Below are 23,701 nucleotides of genomic sequence, written 5' to 3'. Positions count from 1 at the left end.
CCTCAGTTGGTTGGACGACTGCCTTCGGCTCAGGTCATGATCCTGGATTCCTGGGATCGAGTCCCGCATCGGGCTCCCGGCTCCATGGGGAGTCTGCTTCTCTCTCTGACCTTCTCCTCGCTCATGCTCTCTCTCACTGTCTCTCTCTCAAATAAATAAATAAAATATTAAAAAAAAAAAAAAAGAAAAAAGAAACTGTGGTGGTGGGAGATGATGTCATTGTCAGGATTCCACTGGGAAGAACCCAGTTCATCTGTGAGAACCAAAGATACTAACTGGTTTTCCTGAATGGAGTCTTGTAGAACAAGGGAAAAATGAACTCAAGAGTACAGACCTTCAAATAAATAACTGTTAAACTCTGAAAGCCAGTAAATATACCCTTTTTAAAAAAAATTGAAGTACAATTGATACACAAGGGCCTACAGAACAGTGATTTGACACATCTATAAGTTACGCTGTGCTCACCGCCATTGTAGCTACCACTGGTCTCCACACAACACCATCCCGGTACCACTGACTGACTATTCCCTACACTCTACCTTTATCCCTGTGACGTATTCATTCCATCACTGGAAGCCTGTGTCTCCCACTCCCTTCAGCCATTTTGCCCAACCCCCAACCTCCTCTCCTCTGGCAACCACCAGTTTTTTCTCTGGAAGTCGGTGTACCTTTAACCAAGAGTTCTTCCTCATTTTCAGGCGCCCAGTCCACATGTCAGTCAGCAGCATTTGGGTGCAAGTATGCGAAACGAAGGGCCGCAATCTTCCAGACGCGGCCAGCTTCAGACAGGTAGAATTGCTCCAGTTCTTGAGTTCATAGGTCAACAGTTTCATGGCCATTCTTTCATTCTGCTTGAAGGCCTTCTCCAGCACATCCAGGGCGAGCTGGCCGAACTGTCTGTGATGACACAGCGGTGAGCGGCAAAAAAAAAAATGCAGGTCAGAGTCCCAGAAACACTTTAAAAGATTAGCTATGAGCCTCAGCAAAAAGCAATACCAAAGAATGAACAATAACATACGCCTCAGACTACAGAAGCCATTTCAAAGTGGTTGCAGCTCAGGAAATGGACGTTCTCCCTTTGCAGGAGGGTTTACACCACAGTATACGGAATTTGGTTTACACCAGGAGTGGCTGAGCTATCTACCCATGGGGAGAAGCCTCTCCACACCACAAAACAGGCTACATATAGCTTGGTTTGGGACTCCCTGACAAGACCAAGTAGAGAATTTTTACAAAGAAAAGACTATTCAATACTGAATAAGGAATTAAGGGAAATCGTGGGGCCACCTTTTTTTTTTATTTTTCTAGAAAATACATAGATGACTTAAGTAACAAGCTAGACATGGAGATATTTCCTGGGAGGTTGTTTTCTCTAAAAAGTAGATAGACACTTATTCTCTAGGACTTTTAAATTCACAATTATACATGAGTTTCTATGAACTCTAGCTCCCCTTCTCTATTACAATGCTGAGTTTTCAAAAAGTTTTCCAACTTTTCTATCTTTTGCCATCAAGCTCCAGTTCTTTTGTACATAACATATTTATTTATTTTCCTGCCTGAGAGGTACTAAAAGTAGACAAGTTTTCACATAGCATAGCATCAAAGGGTTTGGGAGTTAGAAGGGACTTTCAAAATCTTTAAGTGAACTTTCTGTGTGAGGAAACTAGAGTCCCAAAATCTGGCCAGCTGAGTTGCCCAATTAGTAAATAGCTGGACGAGGACCGAAGCCAGGTCTCCTGACTGGAGGGCTACCTCTCTTCCCTTTACTCCACAAAGCTCCTTGAAATACCTAAAGACCACTATTTGGGGGCGCCTGGCTTGCTCAGTGGGTTAAAGCCTCTGCCTTTGGCTCAGGTCATGATCTCAGGGTCCTGGGATCAAGCCCCGCATCGGGCTCTCTGCTCAGCGGGAAGCCTGCTTCCTCCTCTCTCTCTCTGCCTGCCTCGCTGCCTAATTATGTTCTCTGTCAAATAAATCAATAAAATCTTAAAAAAAAAAAAAAGACCACTATTTGTAGGAGGGCCTAGGAAATGCTGGCAGCAAGTCCACGCATCTTACAAGTTCTAAGGCAAGGGAGATAAAAGTGTCTAACCATTCTAAGCACTGTCGATGTTTAGTATGAAGTGAAGAGAGAACTCCTACTTTGAGTAATTTTTCAGCTCTTCTGAGGCATCATCCATCATGTTGCTCTCCTTAGCTTCTTGGGCCATGGCTCGGTAGAGTTTATAGGCAATCACTGCCTTGACCGTAGCCTCCTCTCCATGCTGCCAGAAGAACATGGCCATCTTCTGTCTTTTCATGAGCACAGCCCAAACCAGCAGGTCATTGTAAGGGTAAATAAAGCCAGTAGACTCAGGGTCATCTGATATGTTTTGTTCTTCTTTTGACTTCCTCCTTGATTTATGAAGGACTACAGACTTTTCCTGTTGGAAAATAAAATAGCAACAGATTCCCAAAGAGTCAGATGCATGGTATGTGACCTAATGAAACATATCTGGTATCCTAAGAATATTTTTTAAATCTCAGAAAAGAGATGGAAATAACAATACAACTTTATAAATCAGAAACCAAAATTTTGGCCTTTTAGGTGATCCACTTCTTGTTGTGTCTGATAGATCCAGGGTCTACAAGCTGAGATACCTTGTGTTCATTCAGCACAACTTAAAACACTACACCTTTTGGATAGACCCAATAACTACATGAGAATTTTCAATGTCTCAAGGAAATGGGTTGAAATAACATTGGATAGATGAGACGTATTAAAAAAAAGAAAAGAAAACAAAGTTCTAACCTCACTTTATAAATAAATTATCTTTCCCTTAGGAAAATGTCACTAGCATTGCCAAAATGCATCCAGACTGATTGGCTTTAAGTTTCCTTTCCTTCCGCAATACTCTTCACCATGTAAACTAACCCTTTACAGCTCATCTCAACTATGAGCTGTATGTTCTTCTATGTCACTATGTATGTATTTCTATTTCAATATTCATTATATGGCAATATGGTTATTACTTTGGGGAGAGGGGGATCATTTCTCCATCATCATTATACCTTCTCCCAAATTTAACCAAGCACCCAACATATTGCCTGGTAAGTAATAGGATTTGATAATCCTTTTAATAAAAGGAAAAAGAGAAAATTATACATTTCCTCTATTTCTATAAATAAAAGGAAATTTTCATTCATTGCTGGTGATCAAGGATAATTTTATAAAATATCTTTTCATCCTAGGAATTATGGAAAGTAAACCCCTTTCAGCCAACATGAGTATCATTTATATAGAAACTCCTGAGCAGATCCATTTGTCCCCGGAGGAAAGTGGGACTGAGTTAATATGAGGAGAGTTGGATTAACGACACTGTTCACATCACTCCCTTGTTGTTACGCTGCTGACCAGCACACATCTATTTAGGGTACTTCTAACTGACCTGTTTGTAGCTCTTTCCTCCAACTTTAAATTGAAGAAATGGTCTAGCCTGCAAGAACAATTTTATTTTCACATCTAAAAAGAAGTAAGTGGTACCTTGAATTTGTAAGGCTGGGCAGTTCTAATGAACTGGGAATGAAGTGTGCTTTCTGCAGATTCTTTTCTATTTCCTGAGGGGCGTCTTCGGTGAAGAGGGGGCTGGGAAAGGCTTTGAGCAAAACTGGTCACTCGCTGGAAGGTGTTATTTTATTTTTAAGAAAAAAAAAAAAGGGAAAAAAAAGATTATCATGGTAACAATGAACATTTCATTTCCAGACAGTAATGAAAACAAAATATAATATTGTGTCCTACCAAGTATCCCAAGGTTCTGTCTCTAGCCCATGATTAGTATTTAATTACTCGTCCAACAAAAGCCTCTCATGATCTCCTCCTTATTAAGCACAATGTTATTTCCTAACATCCCAGAGAACATAATCTTTTGTTCCCTATTATATATCTGCATTCCTTCTCTATGTGGAAATTCCATTAAAAATCAATGGAGTTTCTATACCTGGAACAAGTTCAGAATAGGCAGTAAAGATTCACAGTTCTGATAAGAAAAAGTTCCCATTCGCAAACAACTCCAAGGTTAAGTTAGAAAGTTATGGAACTTCCCCAGATGTTACACAGCACCACTGGAATTCCAGGGATTAAGCCCAATAACAACATAATTTATTGCTTATCAGCATGAAACTTTCTTCAATGAGAAAATAAAAGAAGCATTCTTAAAGGGGCTGATATAAAATGGATGATACCATGGTCTTTGAGATACTTCATTTATTTATTTTTCGAAATAAGAAGGCATCAAACAGACTACCGCTTTATGTCAACTTCCAACACCAAGAACAAAGCTGATTAGTCCAAAACAAACAAACAGAAACAATCATTTGCCACCTTCTGCTAATACTTAATATGTTGTCCCAAAGCAATGGCTTATTTTTGCTATCCTCAGGAAAAGGACCAGGCTGACGATGAAGTATTCTGTCTCTTTAATCCACACCATGAGCATTTTTTCCTTGTGTGTCCACATAGTCAACATAGTAAGTCTGTCCCAAGAAATTAGGACCATCAGAGGACCAGAAATCTCATACAAACCAGGGAACTGAAAGACCAAAAGGGTTTCCCATATTCATCCCACAGACTTATTAGGGCCACACAGAACAACTCTTTATACAGCCTTTGAAAATACCAGTTCTCCAAGAGAGGCCATCTTTTCCAGTAAGAGGTAGTTTTCTGCATTATTTTTAAAAACTTAAAACAGCAAGCTTCACATATCCATTTTCAATGTATCCTTTCTTGGTAAAGAGATGGAGAAATGTGCCACACAGGTAGAACATTCCACTGCTATGCAAATCAGCACAGAATTGGTGGCCAGGTAGTCCATATTCTGGGTTGTCATCCACAGGGGGCGTAGGAGGAGGTAGCTCAAAGGATCAGTGGCTGAGCCTAATGTGCTCTTTTCCACAAAGTGATGGAAATGAAGATCTGCTATAACAAAAGCCCATTTTTCCTCCTCCTTCCACAGCCCCACCAGGAGGCCTGGGTTTAAGCAGAAGAACCCAAGGAGTCTGTCCCAGCCAATCATGGTGGATCCAGCCAAGTTACTCAGGTTGTATTTTGCAATTCAACAATGCCACTGAGGTCCATTTTTGGAGGGGGTTTTAGACTGGTCCATAACAACTGGTGTCATAGCACACAAATCTAAGGTTGACAACATGGCTAGCTATGGCCAGTTCTGGCCGTACAACATAATCCTCACTGAAGAATCTTATATGGAGAGGTCAATGCCCTCCATGATGGATTCTTTTCCACTTTTTTCTTTCACCATAATTACCCAACCTGAACCAGATATTCTGAGGGCCTCTTTGGTTTGAACTGCACGGCCTGTGGAAGGGTTGACCAGCTGGAGAACCTGAGTTAGCGTGGCTTTTGCAAAAGCTCTTTGTCTTCTGAGAGATTCTTTCTTCCCGTACCCAGCTTCTTTATCCTTGACCAATAGTAAGTTCATAGATTCAGCGGTCTTCTCTGCTGAAGCAATTTTCCAGGTGGATCTTTTAGGTGAAAAAGCAGTTGAAGAGATTGTGATCCAATTAAAATGGTCATTGGTCAGATGATAAAAGCGCCTAGTCATGCATCCAGTACACAGCAGGGTTCCAGCATCCAAGTGGGAAAAGATCTTTGGCAAAATTTCTGAAGGCACACGATCCAGAGACACAGAAAGATTAGCGGAGAACTTCCCACAGCACTCTCCCCGCCTTGCGCGCAGCCTCATGGTAGCGCGGCCTGCGACACATCTGAGGCCTGGTCCCTTTCTCAACCCAGCAACTGAGGGCCTCCCTGGGGAACCCCTGGCCTGCGCGACCCCACGGGTTCAGCGGCAAATGCAGCACCTGGAAGCCACCTCCGTCCTGCCCAAGCTCCTGTATTTACACATTTATTTTCATTTGCATTTTATGGATATAAATTACACAAAGAAGTGATGGGTCCTGGCTTCTAAACAGTCATACTCAAATTATTATTATGATGGTTGTAATACAGAATTAATAGCATCATCAGGAGTGATCGTACTGACTATTATTAACAGTTGTGTTGTACACTCTGTGTACCAGGAATATAGGTTTTCCAGGTATAATTTAATCCTTTTTATAAATTTATGAGATATTATTATCCCCATTTTATAGATAAGGAATGTGACACACAGAGAGGTTAAGCTTCTACTCAAGACTTCATAACTACTAACGAGCAAAACTAAAACTCCATCCCAAATCCTTCTGACTCCAAACCATGTATTTGTAACTGCTATGACCTAACTTACTATGAGACTTCACTACTAAACTCTACTCCTTCCCTAGAAAACAGTCAGAGAAATGGGCAGTAACTCACACCATTTCAGAAGGAAAACAAGCACGAGGGGTACTTGCCTCGCAAACTCCCCACTGGGCTACAGCAAGGGCGCAGTCTCCTCACACCTGTCACAGGTAACCTCACAGCAAGATGTATTTGGTTTTAGTGAAGGAACTGATACCTCAGGTGCATCTCTATGCCTCTTGAGATCGTAAGGAACATCATTTTCTCTGTGAAATTTGAGTTTCTTTTGTTTTGTTCTTTTATTTCTTAAAGACAAGTTAGGCTTTCACATCACCTGATTCTTTATAATTAAAGGTCAAAAGTGGCTTGATATTCTGGACTTTTCTGTGATCCAAAACCACCTTTCCAGTCTTAGCCTTCACTACCTTCTAGTACATTGATGGCAACAAAGCCCCCCCCCCCCCTCACTGCAAAAACGTATCCAGAGGTCCAGAGCACTGTGCCTTTCACTGCCTCTGCTCTTCCCTCAACCCAAATGCCCAAACGCTGCTTTCTAACACCTTCCATTATCCTTCAAGAAGAAAGGCTCTCTTTGAAAACAAGCGATGTTTTCTCAGCTAATCAGCCAGGGAGCAACTCTGACTTTACATTCCTAGACTTTCAAAAATCTTGATGGCAAATGAAATATTTTTACATAGACTTCCTGCATGCATTTTCCAACATAACCTCTACACACCTGTCCCAAGTTTGTTGTCTCCAGGTTACGGACTAGTATGAGTTTATAGATGGAAGCCCATTAGGCTTTTGTCTTCTACATTTTCAAAAGGAAAGAAAAAAACTGGTTCTCTCTCCCTCAAATCTTTCTCAGGACATTTCTTCTATGTCAATATAGCACATGCTGTATCCTGTTCTGTGTGATGGCTAGTTATACATAAACCTTTATAACGAATAAGATTTTATTTATAAATAGAATGAATAAGATTTTATAATAAGATTTTTTATTCATTTATTTTTTCATTTATTTTATTTATTCATTTTATAATGAGTAAGATTTATTCATAAATCCGTCTCCTCTGAGAGTTTCTGAACTCCTGGTCTTCAAGCTCATGCTAAGCCAGCGCTGTAATTTACATGTAGCAGAGACTCAGTGAATGTTGAAAAATATATACGTCCATTTTAGAAGCTATTCCCATCTGAACTTCCTAAGCCACTTTTCTAAAAGTCTAACTCCTAGATATCCCATAGTTTATGAGGGTACTAATCAGTGGTGGTACCTTGTGTTTTCTGTAGAGGTTGTTGTAGAGGGCTCTGAAACTTTTCCTAGTGTAGCTGCTGCGATATGCTCCACCGATGAGGTACTCGATTACTAGTCCAATGTCAATCAGTGTTATTCTGTAGCCTGAGAGAAGGGCATGCTGAAACAAAACCATGCAATGCATTGTAACTTTCAGTTCCCGTGCTGTGTCTCCTTTGCCATCTGTTAGAACATAACCCAATCATCTGCAAAGAGGCAGACTCATACTTTTCAAGCATCTTTACAAACTGATCGATTCATGTGACCAACCACTGATACAGTCTGCTTGTTCAGAGGGGAAAAAGCCTATTTTTTTTTAAAGATTTTATTTATTTATTTGTCATAGAGAGAGAAGCGAGAGAAAGCACAGGCAGACAGAGTGGCAGGCAGAGGCAGAGGGAGAAGCAGGCTCCCCGCCAAGCAAGGAGCCCGATGTGGGACTCGATCCCAGGACGCTGGGATCATGACCTGAGCCGAAGGCAGCCGCTTAACCAACTGAGCCACCCAGGCGTCCCGAAAAAACCTAGTCTTAATGTGTTTTTAATTTCACAGATACCAAGTATGTGGTTATATCTGCTCATTCAACACTTTTTTCTCTTTCTTTCATGCATACATACACTTTATACTAAAACACACTTAAATATAGTATAAAAGATTGTTTTTAACTGGAAATTATATAACTATTACAACAGAAGTAAAATCATTGGAGGATATTGCCAAAATGTGCCATTTTGATATACTGATTATATTAAGTAAAAGTTATTTGAGAGACAGCCCATACAAGAAGGACACTCAGATCCTCTTCTGTTTCCCAAAAGCAGGAAATAACTCCCCCATGTGACAGGTACCATCCCTGTCCCGGGAGATAAAGAGACATCCTTATCACCAGAGACGAGAAATTTAGAGCAAAGAAGGTTGTATAAGGGACCCTCGTTACTTTTTACTAATTTACTACCCCAGGTGAAATTCTGTTTAGAATTCCTTACTAATTGAAGCTCCAATGTTAAGTTTTCTTTGTCTTGTCAATTCTTCACACATTTATTGTCTCTTTGTCTGAAAAGTATAAAAATTCCCCACCTTGGTCATTTCTTGAGGTCTCAATTTCATCATTGGGCCTCTATGTGCACACAATAAAACTCTGATTTTTTTCTCCTGTTAATCTATATCATATAACAATTAATTCTTAGGTTAGCTGGAAGAACCATAGACTGGGGAAAATTTCTTCCTCCCCTTCAATATACTGAATGTAAGTGATTCAAAATTAACATTGGCTTAGAACTTCCATTTTTCTATTGAATTGGCTATAGCACTTGGCACTGTGTTGACTACATCATACACAAAATGAGAATATGGAAGGAGGTAGAACACATAGAAATAAAAAACATGGTATGGCAGAATAAAATAAGATCAAAATATGAGGCTGTGCCAAAATAAATGTTATGGCTGATTAGAGGGCTGAGTAGCAGATCTCCAAGTATATGAGTCTTAGTCTAAATGAAGGTAACTGACCACTTAAAAACTTGCCTTACTACCTCTTCATAATCATTACTTCTCAACTACCATTCACAGTACTTTCTTTCATTAAAGTATAATTGACATATAATATCCTACTAGTTTCAGGTGTGTATCATAGTGATTTAATATTTTTATACATTATGATAAGTCTAGATACTATCTGTTGCCATACAAAGTTATTACAATACTATTAACTATATTCCTTATGCTATCCATTACACCCCCATGACTTCTTTGTTGTCTAACTGTGAGTTTATACCTCTTAATCTTACCCTTCACCGATTAAGGTTATTACATTGATTCATATATGAATAAATGCAAATACATGCATAATTTACCTTTTTTAAGGAACACCAAAACTAATGCTCTTAGTTGCTACTAGTTAAAAGCATATTTAACCTATTCTATTCCTTTTTCTTCAGTTTACTGTAAAGGAATCAAAGTTCAAGGAAATAATTTAAGGAAAATCATCTTGATCTGGCATAAATCATGCAAACTAAATTTACATCAGCATGGATACTTTTGCTTACTTCTAATTTGCCAACTAAATGTCTTCCTCTCTAGCCTTTTACTCTGGCTCTCCCACCAAAACAACACAGCCAGAATGCCCGCAATCTCTCCATCAAGATACCACACTTCCAAGAAATGAGCAAGTACTCTTAAAGTGTGCCATGGACGGAGTTTAATCATGGGGACAAAAAAACATCTCTTCTAGTTTTCTGCAGATGTAAATAGAAGTTCTTGGTGATTAAAAGAGAAGCAATTAAAGCATAAGAGATTGTTAAAGGTTTAGTAACTAACAGAAGATGATTTGATTTTAAGTCTGATTTAACTCAAAGTTCAGGGAAAGCACCATGAGCAAAATATGAGCAAGGGTACTGACTAGTAGGACTCATCCTGGCTCCCTAAAACAATGCTCAGATTCACAAAGGCAGCAGGGCCTCCAAGCCATCACTCATAGTCAAAACAGTAACAACAACAAAAAAAAAACAATGAAAATCACATATCAGTCCTCTAATTAATATGACAGGACAAGGAAATGTCTTTATTTTCAGCAAGCATTATTATCTTTGGAAATACTGTTGTATCATGTTGAGGTAAAGTTCTGATTGAAAGTTTTATATGTCCCTGATCCATATTTTGTAAGAGAAAATAATTATTAGTAATGCCACTTACCTGGTGGATCAAATCTTTAAAATATAAAATAAATTACAAGTAAAAAAACTTAAGAGTATGGTTTGGTGATGAAATTGCTCAAACTCCTAGGCAAAGAGGGTAGGTAACTCACTAGAAAATCCAAATCGACATTTTACAAAGCAAAATCTGGCAATACCTCAATCACAGAGCTAAAACAATACACAAAGAAATTTGCACACATTTATAATTAGGTTACCTGTTTTACATCTTGGACAAGATGATGCAAGAGCATATTAGTAGGTCCTTGTTTCTATAATAGGGAAAGAAAAAATTTATTCCTTTTAATTACCATATGCTGGGGGAAAATATTTTATTTCAGAATGTATAAATAACCCAGAATACTGAAAATTTTCTTCAACATCCTTAGTAATAAGGTTTACCTCAATTAATTATAAGTTATTTCTAGAAGAAGATATAATTAGAAATATTTTTCAAAATAAGATGTAAAATGTGTGTGTGTGTGTGTATGTGCGTGCGCACGCGCGCGCACATGCAGGTAGTAAAAATTTAATTAACTTTATTTCTTTCAAGAGACAAAAATAAATTTTAAGTAATTCATAACTATCCTTTATCATATATAAACTACACCATGACAAACCCCATCACACAATTACACTCCATCAACAATTACTTATTGAACACTCTATGTTCAATTCAGCTTTTGAGGGAGCCAATGAAGAATATAAGTACTTTGTTTAAAGTTTTTACAGTCTAATTGAAGAGAGGGGGGACTTACATGAAAAAATAATTACAAAGGTGTATGCTTGGAAAGAGTTGCAAAAAAATTTGTACCATAGGAATAGATCAGTGAAAACTGGAGTATTCAAAAAGAACTTGAAGAGGGCTTTAAAGAAAGGTTAAGATTCAAAGAACAAGGAAGGACATTGCAAGGAGGGCACTTGGCTTGAGCAATTGGTGCTTTTACAATGAGTAAGCTAGTCTGGTTTCAATAAAGGGTCTGCATAGGAAAGTTGCAGGAATAGAATTTTCACAGTGGCTGTAGGTCAAGATGCTTCCAACAATTTAATAAAAGCAATTTGTTCTTATTTACATCACTGGCTTTAATTATGGTCTTCCTGTTGTATTTTCTTAACTTGGTTTGTTTCTACTCTGTGCAATTAATTAAAATAAGAAATGCAGAAATGACCATAGGATAAAATGGATTTGGTAAGAATGTTTGTCCTCTGGTTGAGAAATCTGTCTCTAAATAATCTTTGTATGTCAATATTCAAGAAGACTTGAACATTCAATATTTAGGTTAAGCTAAATATTAAGCTAATTAATAAATGAATCTTAAGGGAGGCGACTGATAGAATTTTCCAATACTCACTGTGTTATAGAGCTCCTCCAGTCGGGGGATGGTAAGAAAGCGATGGAGGTTCACTCCATATTCTATTAAGAGCTTCACAAAATCCACTCGATCCATCACTAAGGCATCTAACATTGCTTGTTCCAGTGCACCAGCCTTCAGAAAGTAGAAATAAATAAGAGAGATAATTAATAAAGTAACAATCATAAAATACAGTCTTACTAAGAAATGTTCAGGACCTGATGGAAGAAATAACAAAAAGTGAACTTAAAGGCATAAAAGATACTTGCAGAAGTAAATCCATTCTTATATCAGAGACAGATAATTGTAAAGATCTCATTGCTTCCCACATAGGTTTAATGCAATTCTAAAAAAAAAAAACTCAAGGCTTCTTTTGTTGTTGTTCTTTTAACTTGGCATGTTTGGATTTAGACTATACCCAGTTTCTAAACATATAAGGGAAATTGAACACACTCATTTACTTCTACTCTGACCCAAAATTTCAGTAAAATTATTGTAAAAGGATTTTTTAAAAGAAATGAGTCCACAAGAGTGTCATATTTTGAAAGCTGGAAAGCAGATGGTCAAGTGGTAATAGGCTTAACTGTCCCCCAGAAAACTAGATGAAAGTCCTCAGAAACTGAAACTAGAAAAAGCCGAGAACCAAACAAATCTATGCCACAGAATTCTGGCAGCTTCAGGATGAAATAAATGTATATATACTGAATCCCTAATGTTGAGACCTTCCCATTCATCTTCCCCAATTTGACTTCCATTAACACTAGCAGCAAGGTTTATCTTATCTAGGTAGGGGATTAGAGGATTCTTTTCAGTAAAGGGACTAAGAGAAAAGGCAGGACTATGCTGTCATCTCTGGTCCCCCCCCAACAAATGGAGGCCACATCACTCCTCTGTGAAGCTCAAACCTACAGTAAAGTCTCACCTACAGGCTCCAAATTTCTAGAGCTTTCTCTCCTCCACTCTTAAAATAAAAAGTCCAGAATAAACACACCACAAAACATCAATCAGTAAGACTCAGACAATGCAAGAAGAAGAAAACTTTGAAAAAACTGTCATTAATACTCTCAGTGAAATAAGATATTACATTCAGGATTCTTAAAAAAAAAAAAAAAAAAAATTTGCTCATAGAAATTAGTAGTATGCTTCCAGAAACCAAATGCTCCATATAAGGCATGAAAATTAAAGTTGAAGAAATCAAAAAAAGAAAAATATGGAAGATTAAAGGAAAAAGGTAAGATTAGAGGAACAGTCCTTAGGTCCAACATTTAAATGTTATGAATTCCAGAAAGAAAACAGAGAAAACAGGAAGGTAATTTCCCAGCATGGAAACCCATAATTCCTAAGCTGAAAGCATGTGCTCAGCATAATGGATATAGAGACTCATAATAGCACACAGCACTGTGAAATCTCAAAACACTGGAAAGATATTTGTTTGAACTTCCAGAGAGGGGAAACAAAATAGTCCAAACAAACAAAAAATCAGAAATGTTGAATGCTAGCAGCTAACTATTCAAAATTCTTCAGGCAAATTAGTTCTGATCTTTAACTGAAATATATCCAAACGTGTAAGCTCTCAAAATGTTTATCTTCCATGTTGCCTTTCTCAGAAAGCTACTAAAGGATGCACCCCCTTAAAATAAAGGAGTAAACCAGGGAAGAAGATGACACGGGATAAAGAAAGCGGGGTTTCTAACACAGGAGAGAGGCAAAGGGAATCTCCAATATGATGATGGTAGATCTCAGGATGACAGCCCAAAATCAGGAACAGCAGGCAACCAGTCCAGATTGTAGCAGTGAGGACAGACCACAGACAGAAATGTTGAGAGGACTCTAAAATGAATGAATCAGAAAACAGCAATATGACTTGCTATTTAAAACTATGGAGATTTATAAATGTCAATACAATCCAAAAATGTCAAAAATACTTTACTCTTGTAATTAGCAGGGCAGGGAACTACTGTTATTTTAGTAGCCTTTTAGTACCATTAGATGTTTTAACTAATATGCATGTATTATACCTGGGGTACAGTCACAATTGCAATCTTTAAAAATGGAATGTTAATAGTGATTATCATTACCACTATAAGTAACTTTCTTCTGCTCTTCTCTGTTTTCACTTATTTATGTTGTGAGTACATATCACACTTTAATGCAAAAATAAGAAGAGCTTCAAGTATTAAATAACAATATAAAAATACAACCATATAAAAACATAAATGAAATATCCTTCCATTCTGTCCTTCTCCCAACTTCATTTGCCAGTTTCAATTAGGCTACAGAGCCTGAGGGGGGAAATATTACTTTAGGGAGGCAAAGTTGATGAAAGAAATGTCTCAGGTATCTGTGGACACCCAGCTACCCAGAAGCTATCTACACACACCTCCCAAACCAATCTATCTATCCTTCAATTTTTTTCTTCTGAGCCACCCGCCCAAAAAGCCAACACAAAATATTTTTCTCAAATAACTTCATCTTCACTCTACCTTCCAATGTTGTCCATAAATCAGGATGTGTTTCTTGGCTATGTCCATTCTGTCCCAAGTCATTGCCAGATTTAGTTGTTCTGATGCTGTTAAATTTGTGCCTAATTTAAAAGAAGGGATCATATATTTTATTTAAAATATCAATATGAAAAAAAAATTTTCCATGGAACATGAAAAGAGGAAATGTGGAAGAGATGTAACCCTCTTCAGACACTCACCCTTGAGCAGAGCTGTTAGGATTGCTAAATCAAGGTCTTGAGACTCCTCGGAATCAGCATCAAATATGGTAATCTGTAACAGTTGAAAAATAGGAAGCCATACATTTTGGGAACTAGTAAAGAAATGTTTTCAAAAAGTCCCCACAAAATGTGCTCTACAGCTAATGAGTTGAGAAACTTGAGACTTAATCTTCTTGATTACTCTCGCTTTTTACTTTACAGAAAACTTTTTTAATAGGGTAATGGAGAATTGTGAACACTCAGTGGGGGGGAAAAAAACCAAGAAATCCATGGGATTTCTTACATGGAATACAGGAAACACTTGGTAACACATTACTACACTGAATTTACCAAGTACAGCCTAGAATGAAGAAACTCATTGTCAATTCCTAATGATAATGAAAAAAACAATCATTCCTTTTGAAGAGATACCATAGGACATCCTTCTGCTCACCTTACCTTAGAGACTAAGATTTTTGCTTGTTAATGAGAGATGAGTCCTTAAGGATTCATCGTAAAACAAGTGAGGCAATTACAATGTGCCCGGTGAACAAGTAGAAAGAGCAGGACAGACAGTCTTCACAATGTACACATTGTGAAATGCGTAGTGCCTCCTGCCGCCTGCCATGATACTAATTTTTGTAAGACAATAATTTCTGTAAGACAAATAAGGCTTTTGTTTCTGATTGTAAAAGTGCCTGGTGGGTCAACTGATTGGCTGAGTGCCTAACTCTTGGTTTTGGCTCAGGCAACAATCTCAGGGTCTAAGATCAAGCCCTGTGTGGGGCTCCATGCTCAGTGCAGAATCTGCTCACGATTCTCTCTCCCTCTGCCCCCCTCTCCTCAAATAAATAAATAAAAAGAAAAAAAGTTTGCCTGCTGTTAATGAATGTTAATAAATGTATCTAAGTAAAAAATGTGTTTTACATAGTAAAGGGAACTATTCAACACAAAGAGCCATGTCTGGCAAGCCCAGATACACCACTAACTAGCCAGTCTGAAGGAAACATTTTAAGGCCACTAATCTCAGATTTCTTATCCACACTGAATCTCAGATTTCTTATCCACAAGGTGAGAAGAACCCACTAAATAATCTCCAAGGTCCCATAAAGGTAGAAAAACTATGCTTCCACAATCCAGGTATTGTTTCCCTTCAACTAACCACCCCTCTATGTGCATGAATAAAATCAATTCTCAATTATGCAGGAGCTGAGGACCTAATTCCTTATATGGGCAAACCCTTTAGCACCTACTTTAGTCCCCTCTTGATCATTACACCCTTCATTACTCTCTTTGATGATGGGAAGACACAAATATAAGGGTGATCTCTTTAAGATGTTCATTTCTTATTGATTTCTCAATACGAAATATGGGAAGTATCAAACGTAGTAGACCATATACAGGATTTCAACTCTTAGCCCATGTATCTGTTCAACCATTCTGTAACTTCATGACTTGGGGCAAATCACTTATATTCTCTAGGTTGCAGCTTTGGCATCTCTGAAACAATTACTGCCATACTGAACTCACTCATGGGGCCACTACAAGGTGAAAAAAATGTATCTGAAAAAAGTTGTTAACTGTAGACATGGCTGTTATTTTTGTTGTTATTGGGTCCACTGAAGCTAAGTGTTTATCACTACGCTTAACCAGGCTTTCTCTAGCCCAAACTGGTTCATTTGTTTATTTTTGTGCTTTTTTTTTTGAGGCCAAGTGGTTAGGTATTACCAAAATCTTGAATGATGTGGTCTAGCCTTTGAAATCTGGAAAGATCACTATAAATCATGACATATTGGCATATTTGCTAGAATTGTTGGTTTCATCTCACCCAAGTCATTGATCAAAATTTTGATCAAAGTACCCTAAAAACCTAAAATCTTTTCCTGAATCTACATTATGGTGACAGCCCCTAGTTTGCAGCCTCCATTTTCTGTCCCAGAGAATAATCTCGGACTTCCCATTGTTCATTGTATCCCTAAAGATCTCCTGCAGGATGTACTTGGGTGTTCTGATATAGTCATCTAAGCCAGCAGACAGGACTTCACATGGAGCTGTTCTTTAACCCTCTGACAATATTTAGGTGTGATCATCACTAAATATGGTCATTTTTCTGTAATATTGGTACCCTGAGTTTTGTTGTTGTTGTTGTTTTCCTAACTGCAGTCTGAAATTTGAAGCATTTTGGGGAGGTGGTCACAGGAGGGAATAAAAAGTCAAGTTTACTCAACTAAGGGTCAAACTTCTACAGAGTTATATACAATCAAATTAAAATTAAAAACTCCTTATTTGGGGGGGGTGCCTGGCTGGCTCAGGTGGAAGAGCATTGATCTTAACTTCAAGGCTCTTGATCTCGGGGTAATGAGTTCAAGTCCCACACTGGTGTAGAGATCACTTGAAACTATAAAATAAAATCTTTTTTTAAAAAAACCCTTATTTTTAGAGGAAGTAAGATGGCAGAGGAGTAGGAGACTGAAATAGCATTAGGTCCCAGGAGTTCAGCTAGATAGTTATCAACCCATTCCCAATACCTACAAACTCAACAGGAGATAGAAGAGAAGAAGAGCAGAAATTCTAGGAACAGAAAAACTACCACTTTCTAGAAGGGAGGACATGCAGAGAAATGAATGTGAAGTGAACAGGAAGATAAACCGTGGGCAGACGGCTGGCTCCTGGCAAGCAGTAGAGCAGTGGAGCACAAAATCTGAACTTTTAGAAGTCCACTCCACTGAGGAACATTGCTTTAGTGGCTAAGCATGAGGGGAGCCCTCATGGGGAGAGTGTGGTCTCAGGGACCCATGGGGTCACAGAAAGACCGGGGGTGTCTGAGTTTGGCAGAGCTCCCAGGTATTGCCATGGGGAGGCTGGCTACAGAGATGGAGCCAAGGAGTGGGTTCTCATCTCGGGGTTACCTTAAACCATGATCCAAGGCACAGCCCGGCCACTGCTCTTCGAGCAGGGACCCCACAAGTGGCAGATCGAGAGAGACCCCCCATCCTTCCTCCTCCAGGAGAAGTGGCATGCAAGCATGTGGCAGGAATCTGCTGGGTTTGGAGACTCCAAACAGGGTTGTGCACCAGAGATAGAAATGCTCGGTCACAGGCCATGTGAGCACAGAGCATAGCCAGAGACCAGGGAGACGGGAGGGAGTGACTGCTTTTTTCTGAGGGTGCACTGAGGAGGGGAGCCCTGAGCACTCGGCTCCTCCAGGCCAGAGTTTGGGAGGTTGCCATCTTCATTCCCGTCCTCCAAAGCTCTACGGAAAACATTCAGGGAACAAAATCTCCTGAGACTGAACCCAAGCAGGTAACTGAGCCTGGCCCCTGACAAGGGCAGTCCAATTCCACCTCAGGCAAAGACATTTGAAAATCACTGCAACAGGCCCTGCCCCCAGAAGATCAGCAAGAACATCCAGCCAAGACCAAGTTTACCTATTAACGAGAACTGTAGATATCCAGAGCTAGGGGAAAGCAACACATAGAATTCATGGCTTTTTCTCATGATCTTTTAGTCCTGCTAAGTTAAATTTAAAAATTTTTTTTTCTTATTCTATTTTATTAACTTTTCCTCTTTCTTCTTTTAATGTTCTTTTTAACTATTATCAATACCGTTTAAAAATAACTTTTTAAAATTTTAATTGTTACTGTCATATTTTATTCCCTCATTGTATTTAACCTTATTTTTTGTGTAAATTCTTTTTCTTTAAAATGTTGGGATACAATTTCTTCTAACAGATCAAAATATACCCAAATGTAGCTCCAGACTGATCACATTCTCTTTTTTTTTCCTTCTTTTTCCAACTAACTTATAGCAATTCCTTTTTTAAAATGTTTTTAAATTTTCATCTTTATAATCATATTCTATCCCTTCATTGTGTTAACTCTTATTTTTGCATACATATACATTTTTTTTTCTTTCTTTAAAATTTTGGGAGGTAGTTTCTTCTAAGAGACTGGAATACATCTATTCACCAATCTAACATATATATATATATATACACATATGTATATATATATTAGTTCTTATTTTTCCACTTTTATCTCCCCCAGTTTCAGGTCTCTTCTAATCTGGTTAGTGTATATTTTCCTGGGGTCTTTGCAAACTTATTAGTATTTCACTCACTCTTTCATGTATTCTTATCTGGATAAAATGACAAGGCAGAAATACTCACCACAGGGGGAAAAAAAAAAGAACAAAAGGTAGCACCAATGGCTAGGAACCTAATCAATATGGACACTGGTAATGTTAGAACTATAGTTCAGAATGATGATTATCAAGGTGCTAGGTGGGCTCAAAAAAGGCATGGAAGGGGAGGGGCGGGATAAAAAAAAAAAAAAGGCATGGAAGATATTAGAGAATATCTTTCTGGAGAAATAAAATCCCTTTCTGGAGAAACAAAGAATTAAAATCTAACCAAGTTGAAATTTTAAAAAGCTATTAATGAGGTGCAATAAAAAATGGAGGCTCTTACTGCTACAAAAAATGAGGCAGAAGAGAAAATTAGTGATATAGAAGAACAAATGATGGAGAATAAAGAAGCTGAGGAAAAGAGAGACAACTACTGGACCACGAGCAGAGAATCTCAGAGATAAGTGATACCATAAGACGAAACAATTTTAGAATAATTGGGAACCTAGAAGAAGAGAGAAAGGGGCAGAAGGTATATTGGAGCAAATTATAATAGATAAATATCCTAATATGACAAAGGGGACAAGTATCAACATCCAGGAGTCACAGAGAACCACCCTCAAAATCAGTAAAAATACAGTCATAACCCATCATCTAATAGTAAAACATACAAATCTTAGTGACAAAGAGAAAATCCTGAAAGCAGCTCGGGACAAGAAGTCTGTAACATAAAATGGTACGAATAGCAGACTGACAGCAGACTTATCCACAGAGACTTGGCAGGCCAGAAAGGACTGAGGACTGGCATGATATATTCAGAGCACTAAACGAGGAAAAAATGCAGCCAAGAATACTATATCCATCTAGGCTATCATTGAAAATAGAAGGAGAGATAAAAATCTTCCATGACAAACAAAAACTACAAGAATTTGCTAACACCAAACCAGCCCTACAGGAAATATTGAAAAGGGTCCTCTAAGCAGAAAGTGAGCCTAAAAGTAACATACCAGAGAGGAACAGAGACAATGTACAGTAAGAGTCAGCTTACAGGCAATACAATGGCACTAAATTAATATCTTTCAATAGTTATCCTGAATGTAAATGCCCCAGTCAAAAGACAGAGGGTATCAGAATGGATAAAAAAACAAAATCCATCAATATGCTATCTACAAGAAACTCATATTAGACCCAAAGACAACTCCAGATTTAAAGTGAGGGAGTGGAAAACTATTTACCATGCTAATGGAGATCAAAAGAAAGTTAGGGTAGCAATTCTTGTATCAGATAAATTAGATTTTATGCCAATGATATAATAAGAGATGAGGAAGGACACTTTATCATACTTAAAGGGTCTGTCCAACAAGATCTAACAATTTTAAATATCTACGTCCCTAACAAGGGAGCAGCCAATTATATAAACCAATTAAAAACAAAATCAAAGAAACACACTGACAATAATACAATAATAGTAGAGGACTTTAACACCCCCTTCACTGAATTGGACAGATCATCTAAGCAAAAGATTAACAAGGAAATAAAGGCCTTAAATGACACACTGGACCAGATGGACATCACAGATATGTTAAGAACATTCCATTCCAAAGCAACAGATACACATCTTCTCACATGGAACATTCTCCTGAATGTATCCTGGGTCACAAATCAGGTGTCAACTGGTACCAAAAGATTGGGATCATTCCATGCATATTTTCAGACCACAGTGCTCTGAAGCTAGAACTCAATTACAAGAGGAAAGTTGGAAAGAACTCAAATACATGGAGGTTAAAGAGCATCCTACTAAGTAATGGATGGGTCAACGAGGAAATTAAAGAACAACTAAAAAAATTCATGGGAACAAATGAAAATGAAAACACAACTGTTCAAAATCTTTGCAACACAGCAAAGATGGTCTTGAGAGCAAAGTATATAGCGATACAAGCCTTTCTCAATAAACAAGAATGGTCTCAAGTACACAACCTAACACTACACCTAAAAGAGCTGGAAAAAGAACAGCAAAGAAAGCCTACACTCAGCAGGAGAGAGAAATCATAAAGATCAGAGCAGATATCAATGAAATAGAAACCAAAAGAACAGTAGAACAAATCAACAAAACTAGGATCTGGCTCTGTGAAAGAATTAGTAAGACTGATAAACCACTGACCAGACATATCAAGAAGAAAAGAGAAAGGACGTAAATCAATAAAAACATGCATGGAAGAGGAGAAATCACAACAAACACCAAAGAATACAAACAATTATAAGAACATATTATGAGCAACCATATGCCAGCAAATTTGACAATTTCTAGAGACATATAAACTATCAAAACTGAACCAGGAAGAAACAGAAAACCTGAACAGACCCATAACCAATTAGGAGATTGAAGCAGTCATCAAAAATCTCCCAACAAACAAGAGCCTAGGGTCAGATGGCTTCCTAGGGGAATTCTACCAAACATTTAAAGGAGAATACCTATTCTCCCAAAACTGTTCCAAAAAACAGAAATGAAAGGAAAACTTCCAAACTCATTTTATGAGCGCAGCATTACCTTGATCCCAAAACCAGATTGGGTTTAAAAAGGAGAGTTTAAAAAGGAGAATTACAGGGCGCCTGGGTGGCTCAGTGGGTTAAGCCACTGCCTTTAGCTCAGGTCATGATCTCAGGGTCCTGGGATCGAGCCCCACATCAGGCTCTCTGCTCAGTGTGGAGCCTGCTTCTCTCTCTGCCTCTGCCTGCCTCTCTGCCTACTCTGTCTCTCTCTCTGTCAAATAAAAAATCTTAAAAAAAAAAAAAAGGAGAATTACAGACCGATATCCTTGATGAACATGGATGCAAAAATTCTCACGAAAATACTAGCCATAGGATCCAACAGTACATTTAAAGGATTATTCACTACAACCAAGTGGGATTTATTCCTGGGCTGCAAGGTTGGTTCAATATCCACAAATCAATAAATGTGATACAATATATTAATAAAAGAAAGAACAAGAACCATATGATACTCTCGGGACTCCTAGGTGGCTCAGGTCATGATCCTGGGATCGAGTTCCACATCCAGCTCCTGGCTCAGCAGGGAACCTGCTTCTCCCTCCCACTCTGCCAGCTGCTCTCCCTGCTTGGACTTTCCCTCTCTGTTAAATGAATAAATAAAATCTTTAAAAACGAAAACAAAAAGCCCTATGATACTCTCAATTGATGCTGAAAAAGCATTTGACAAAGTACAGCATCCTTCCTTGATCAAAACTCTTCAAACTGTAGGGATAGAGGGCTCATACCTCAATACCATCAAAGCCATCTATGAAAAAACCCACAGCAAATATCATTCTCAATGGGGAAAAACTGAGAGCTTTCCCCCAAGGTCAGAAACATGGCAGAGATGTCCACTATCATCACTGCTATTCAACATAGTACTAGAAATCCTAGCCTCAGCAATCAGACAACAAAAAGATAAAAAGCACCCAAATCGGCAAAGAAGTCAAACTCTCACTCTTTGCAGATGATACGGTACTTTATGTGGAAAACCGAAAGACTCCACTCCAAAACTTCTGGAACTCAGACAGGAATTCAGTAAAGTGTCAGGATATAAAATCAGTGCTCAGAAATCAGTTGCATTTCTATATACCAACAACAAGACAGAAGAAAGAGAAATTAAGGAGTTGATCCCATTTACAATTGTACCCAAAACCATAAGATACATAGGAATAAACCTAACCAAAGAGGCAAAGAATCTGTACTCAGAAAACTATAAAGTACTCATCAAAGAAATTGAGGAAGACACAAAGAAATGGAAAAATGTTCCATGCTCATGAATTGGAAAAACAAATATTGTGAAAATGTCTATGCTACCTAAGGCGATCTACATGTTTAATGCAATCCCTATCAAAATACCATCCATTTTTTTCAAAGAAATGGAACAAATAATCCCAAAATTTATATGGAACCAGAAAAGACCTCGAATAGCAAGAGGAATGTTGAAAAAGAAAGCCAAGGTTGGTGGCATCACAATTCCAGACTTCAAGCTCTATTACAAAGTGACCATCATCAAGACAGTATGGTATTGGCCCAAAAACAGACACATAGATCAGTGGAACACAATAGAGAGCCCAGAAAGAGACCCTCAACTCTATGGTCAACTCATCTTTGACAAAGCAGGAAAGAATGTCCAGTGGAAAAAAGACAGTCTCTCCAACAAATGGTGTTGGGAAAAGTGGACAGCCACATGCAGAAAAATGAAACTGGATCATTTCCTTATACCACACACAAAAACAGACGCAAAATGGATGAAAGACCACAATGTGAGAAAGGAATCCATCCAAACCCTTGAGGAGAACACGGGCAGCAACCTCTTCAGCCTCAACTGCTACAACTTCTTTCTAGAAAATCGTCAAAGGCAAGGGAAGCAAGGGCAAAAATGAACTATTGGGACTTCATAAGATTGAAAGCTTTTGCACAGCAAAGGAAACAGTCAACAAAACCAAACAACATATCAGATAAAGAACTAGTATCCAAAATCTATGAAGAACTTATCAAACTCAACACCCAAAGAACAAATAATCCAATCAAGAAATGGGCAGAGGACATGAACAGACATTTCTGCAAATAAGACATCCAAATGGCCAACAGACACATGAAAAAGTGCTCCACATCACTCGGCATCAGGGAAATACAAATCAAAACCACAGTGAGATACCACCTCACACCAGTCAGAATGGCTAAAATTAACAAGTTAGGAAATGACAGATGCTGACGAGGATGCAGAGAAAGGGGAGCCCTTCTACACTGTTGGTGGGAATGCAAGCTGGTACAACCACTCTGGAAAACAGTATGGAGGTTCCTCAAAAAGTTGAATAGAGCTACCCTACGACCCAGCAATCGCACTACTGGGTATTCACCCTAAAGATAACAAATGTAGTGATCCAAAGGGGCATGTGCACCCGAATGTTTATAGCAGCAATGTTCGCAACAGCCAAATTATGGAAAGAACCTAGATGCCCATCAACAGATGAATGGATAAAGAAGATATGGTACACACACATACACACACACACACACACACACACACACACACAATGGAATACTATGCAGCCATCAAAAGAAATGAAATCTTGCCATTTGCAAAGATGTGGATGGAACCAGAGGGTATTATACTGAGTTAAATAAGTCAATCAGAGCAAGACAATTATCATATGATCTCCCTTATATGAGGAATTTGAGAGGCAGGGCAGGGGGTTATGGGGGGTAGGGAAGGAAAAAATGAAACAAGGT

The 23,701-nt window shown here is 38.4% G+C and overlaps 1 protein-coding gene and 1 pseudogene across 5 annotated transcripts in view; both read right to left on the bottom strand.

The window, feature by feature from the left end:
- The window catches only part of TRPM6 (transient receptor potential cation channel subfamily M member 6), a 168,134-nt gene that overhangs the window by 69,875 nt on the left and 74,558 nt on the right, over positions 1-23,701 (bottom strand). For all 5 annotated transcript variants that reach the window (XM_059411853.1, XM_059411850.1, XM_059411852.1 and 2 more), the window contains 8 exons: positions 14,312-14,384; positions 14,094-14,194; positions 11,611-11,745; positions 10,477-10,530; positions 7,549-7,689; positions 3,524-3,658; positions 2,143-2,423; positions 669-897 (listed from right to left, as the gene is read on the bottom strand). In XM_059411853.1, coding sequence (XP_059267836.1) covers positions 669-897; positions 2,143-2,423; positions 3,524-3,658; positions 7,549-7,689; positions 10,477-10,530; positions 11,611-11,745; positions 14,094-14,194; positions 14,312-14,384 — 1,149 coding nt within the window. The remainder of the gene's footprint in view (positions 1-668; positions 898-2,142; positions 2,424-3,523; positions 3,659-7,548; positions 7,690-10,476; positions 10,531-11,610; positions 11,746-14,093; positions 14,195-14,311; positions 14,385-23,701) is intronic.
- Positions 4,240-5,738, bottom strand: LOC132024926 (F-box only protein 15-like; annotated as a pseudogene).

Source organism: Mustela nigripes, chromosome 9 (genome assembly GCF_022355385.1).
Source record: "Mustela nigripes isolate SB6536 chromosome 9, MUSNIG.SB6536, whole genome shotgun sequence".
In the NCBI taxonomy this organism is placed as follows: Eukaryota; Metazoa; Chordata; class Mammalia; order Carnivora; family Mustelidae; genus Mustela; species Mustela nigripes.
This window is presented reverse-complemented; position numbering and strand designations above follow the sequence as displayed.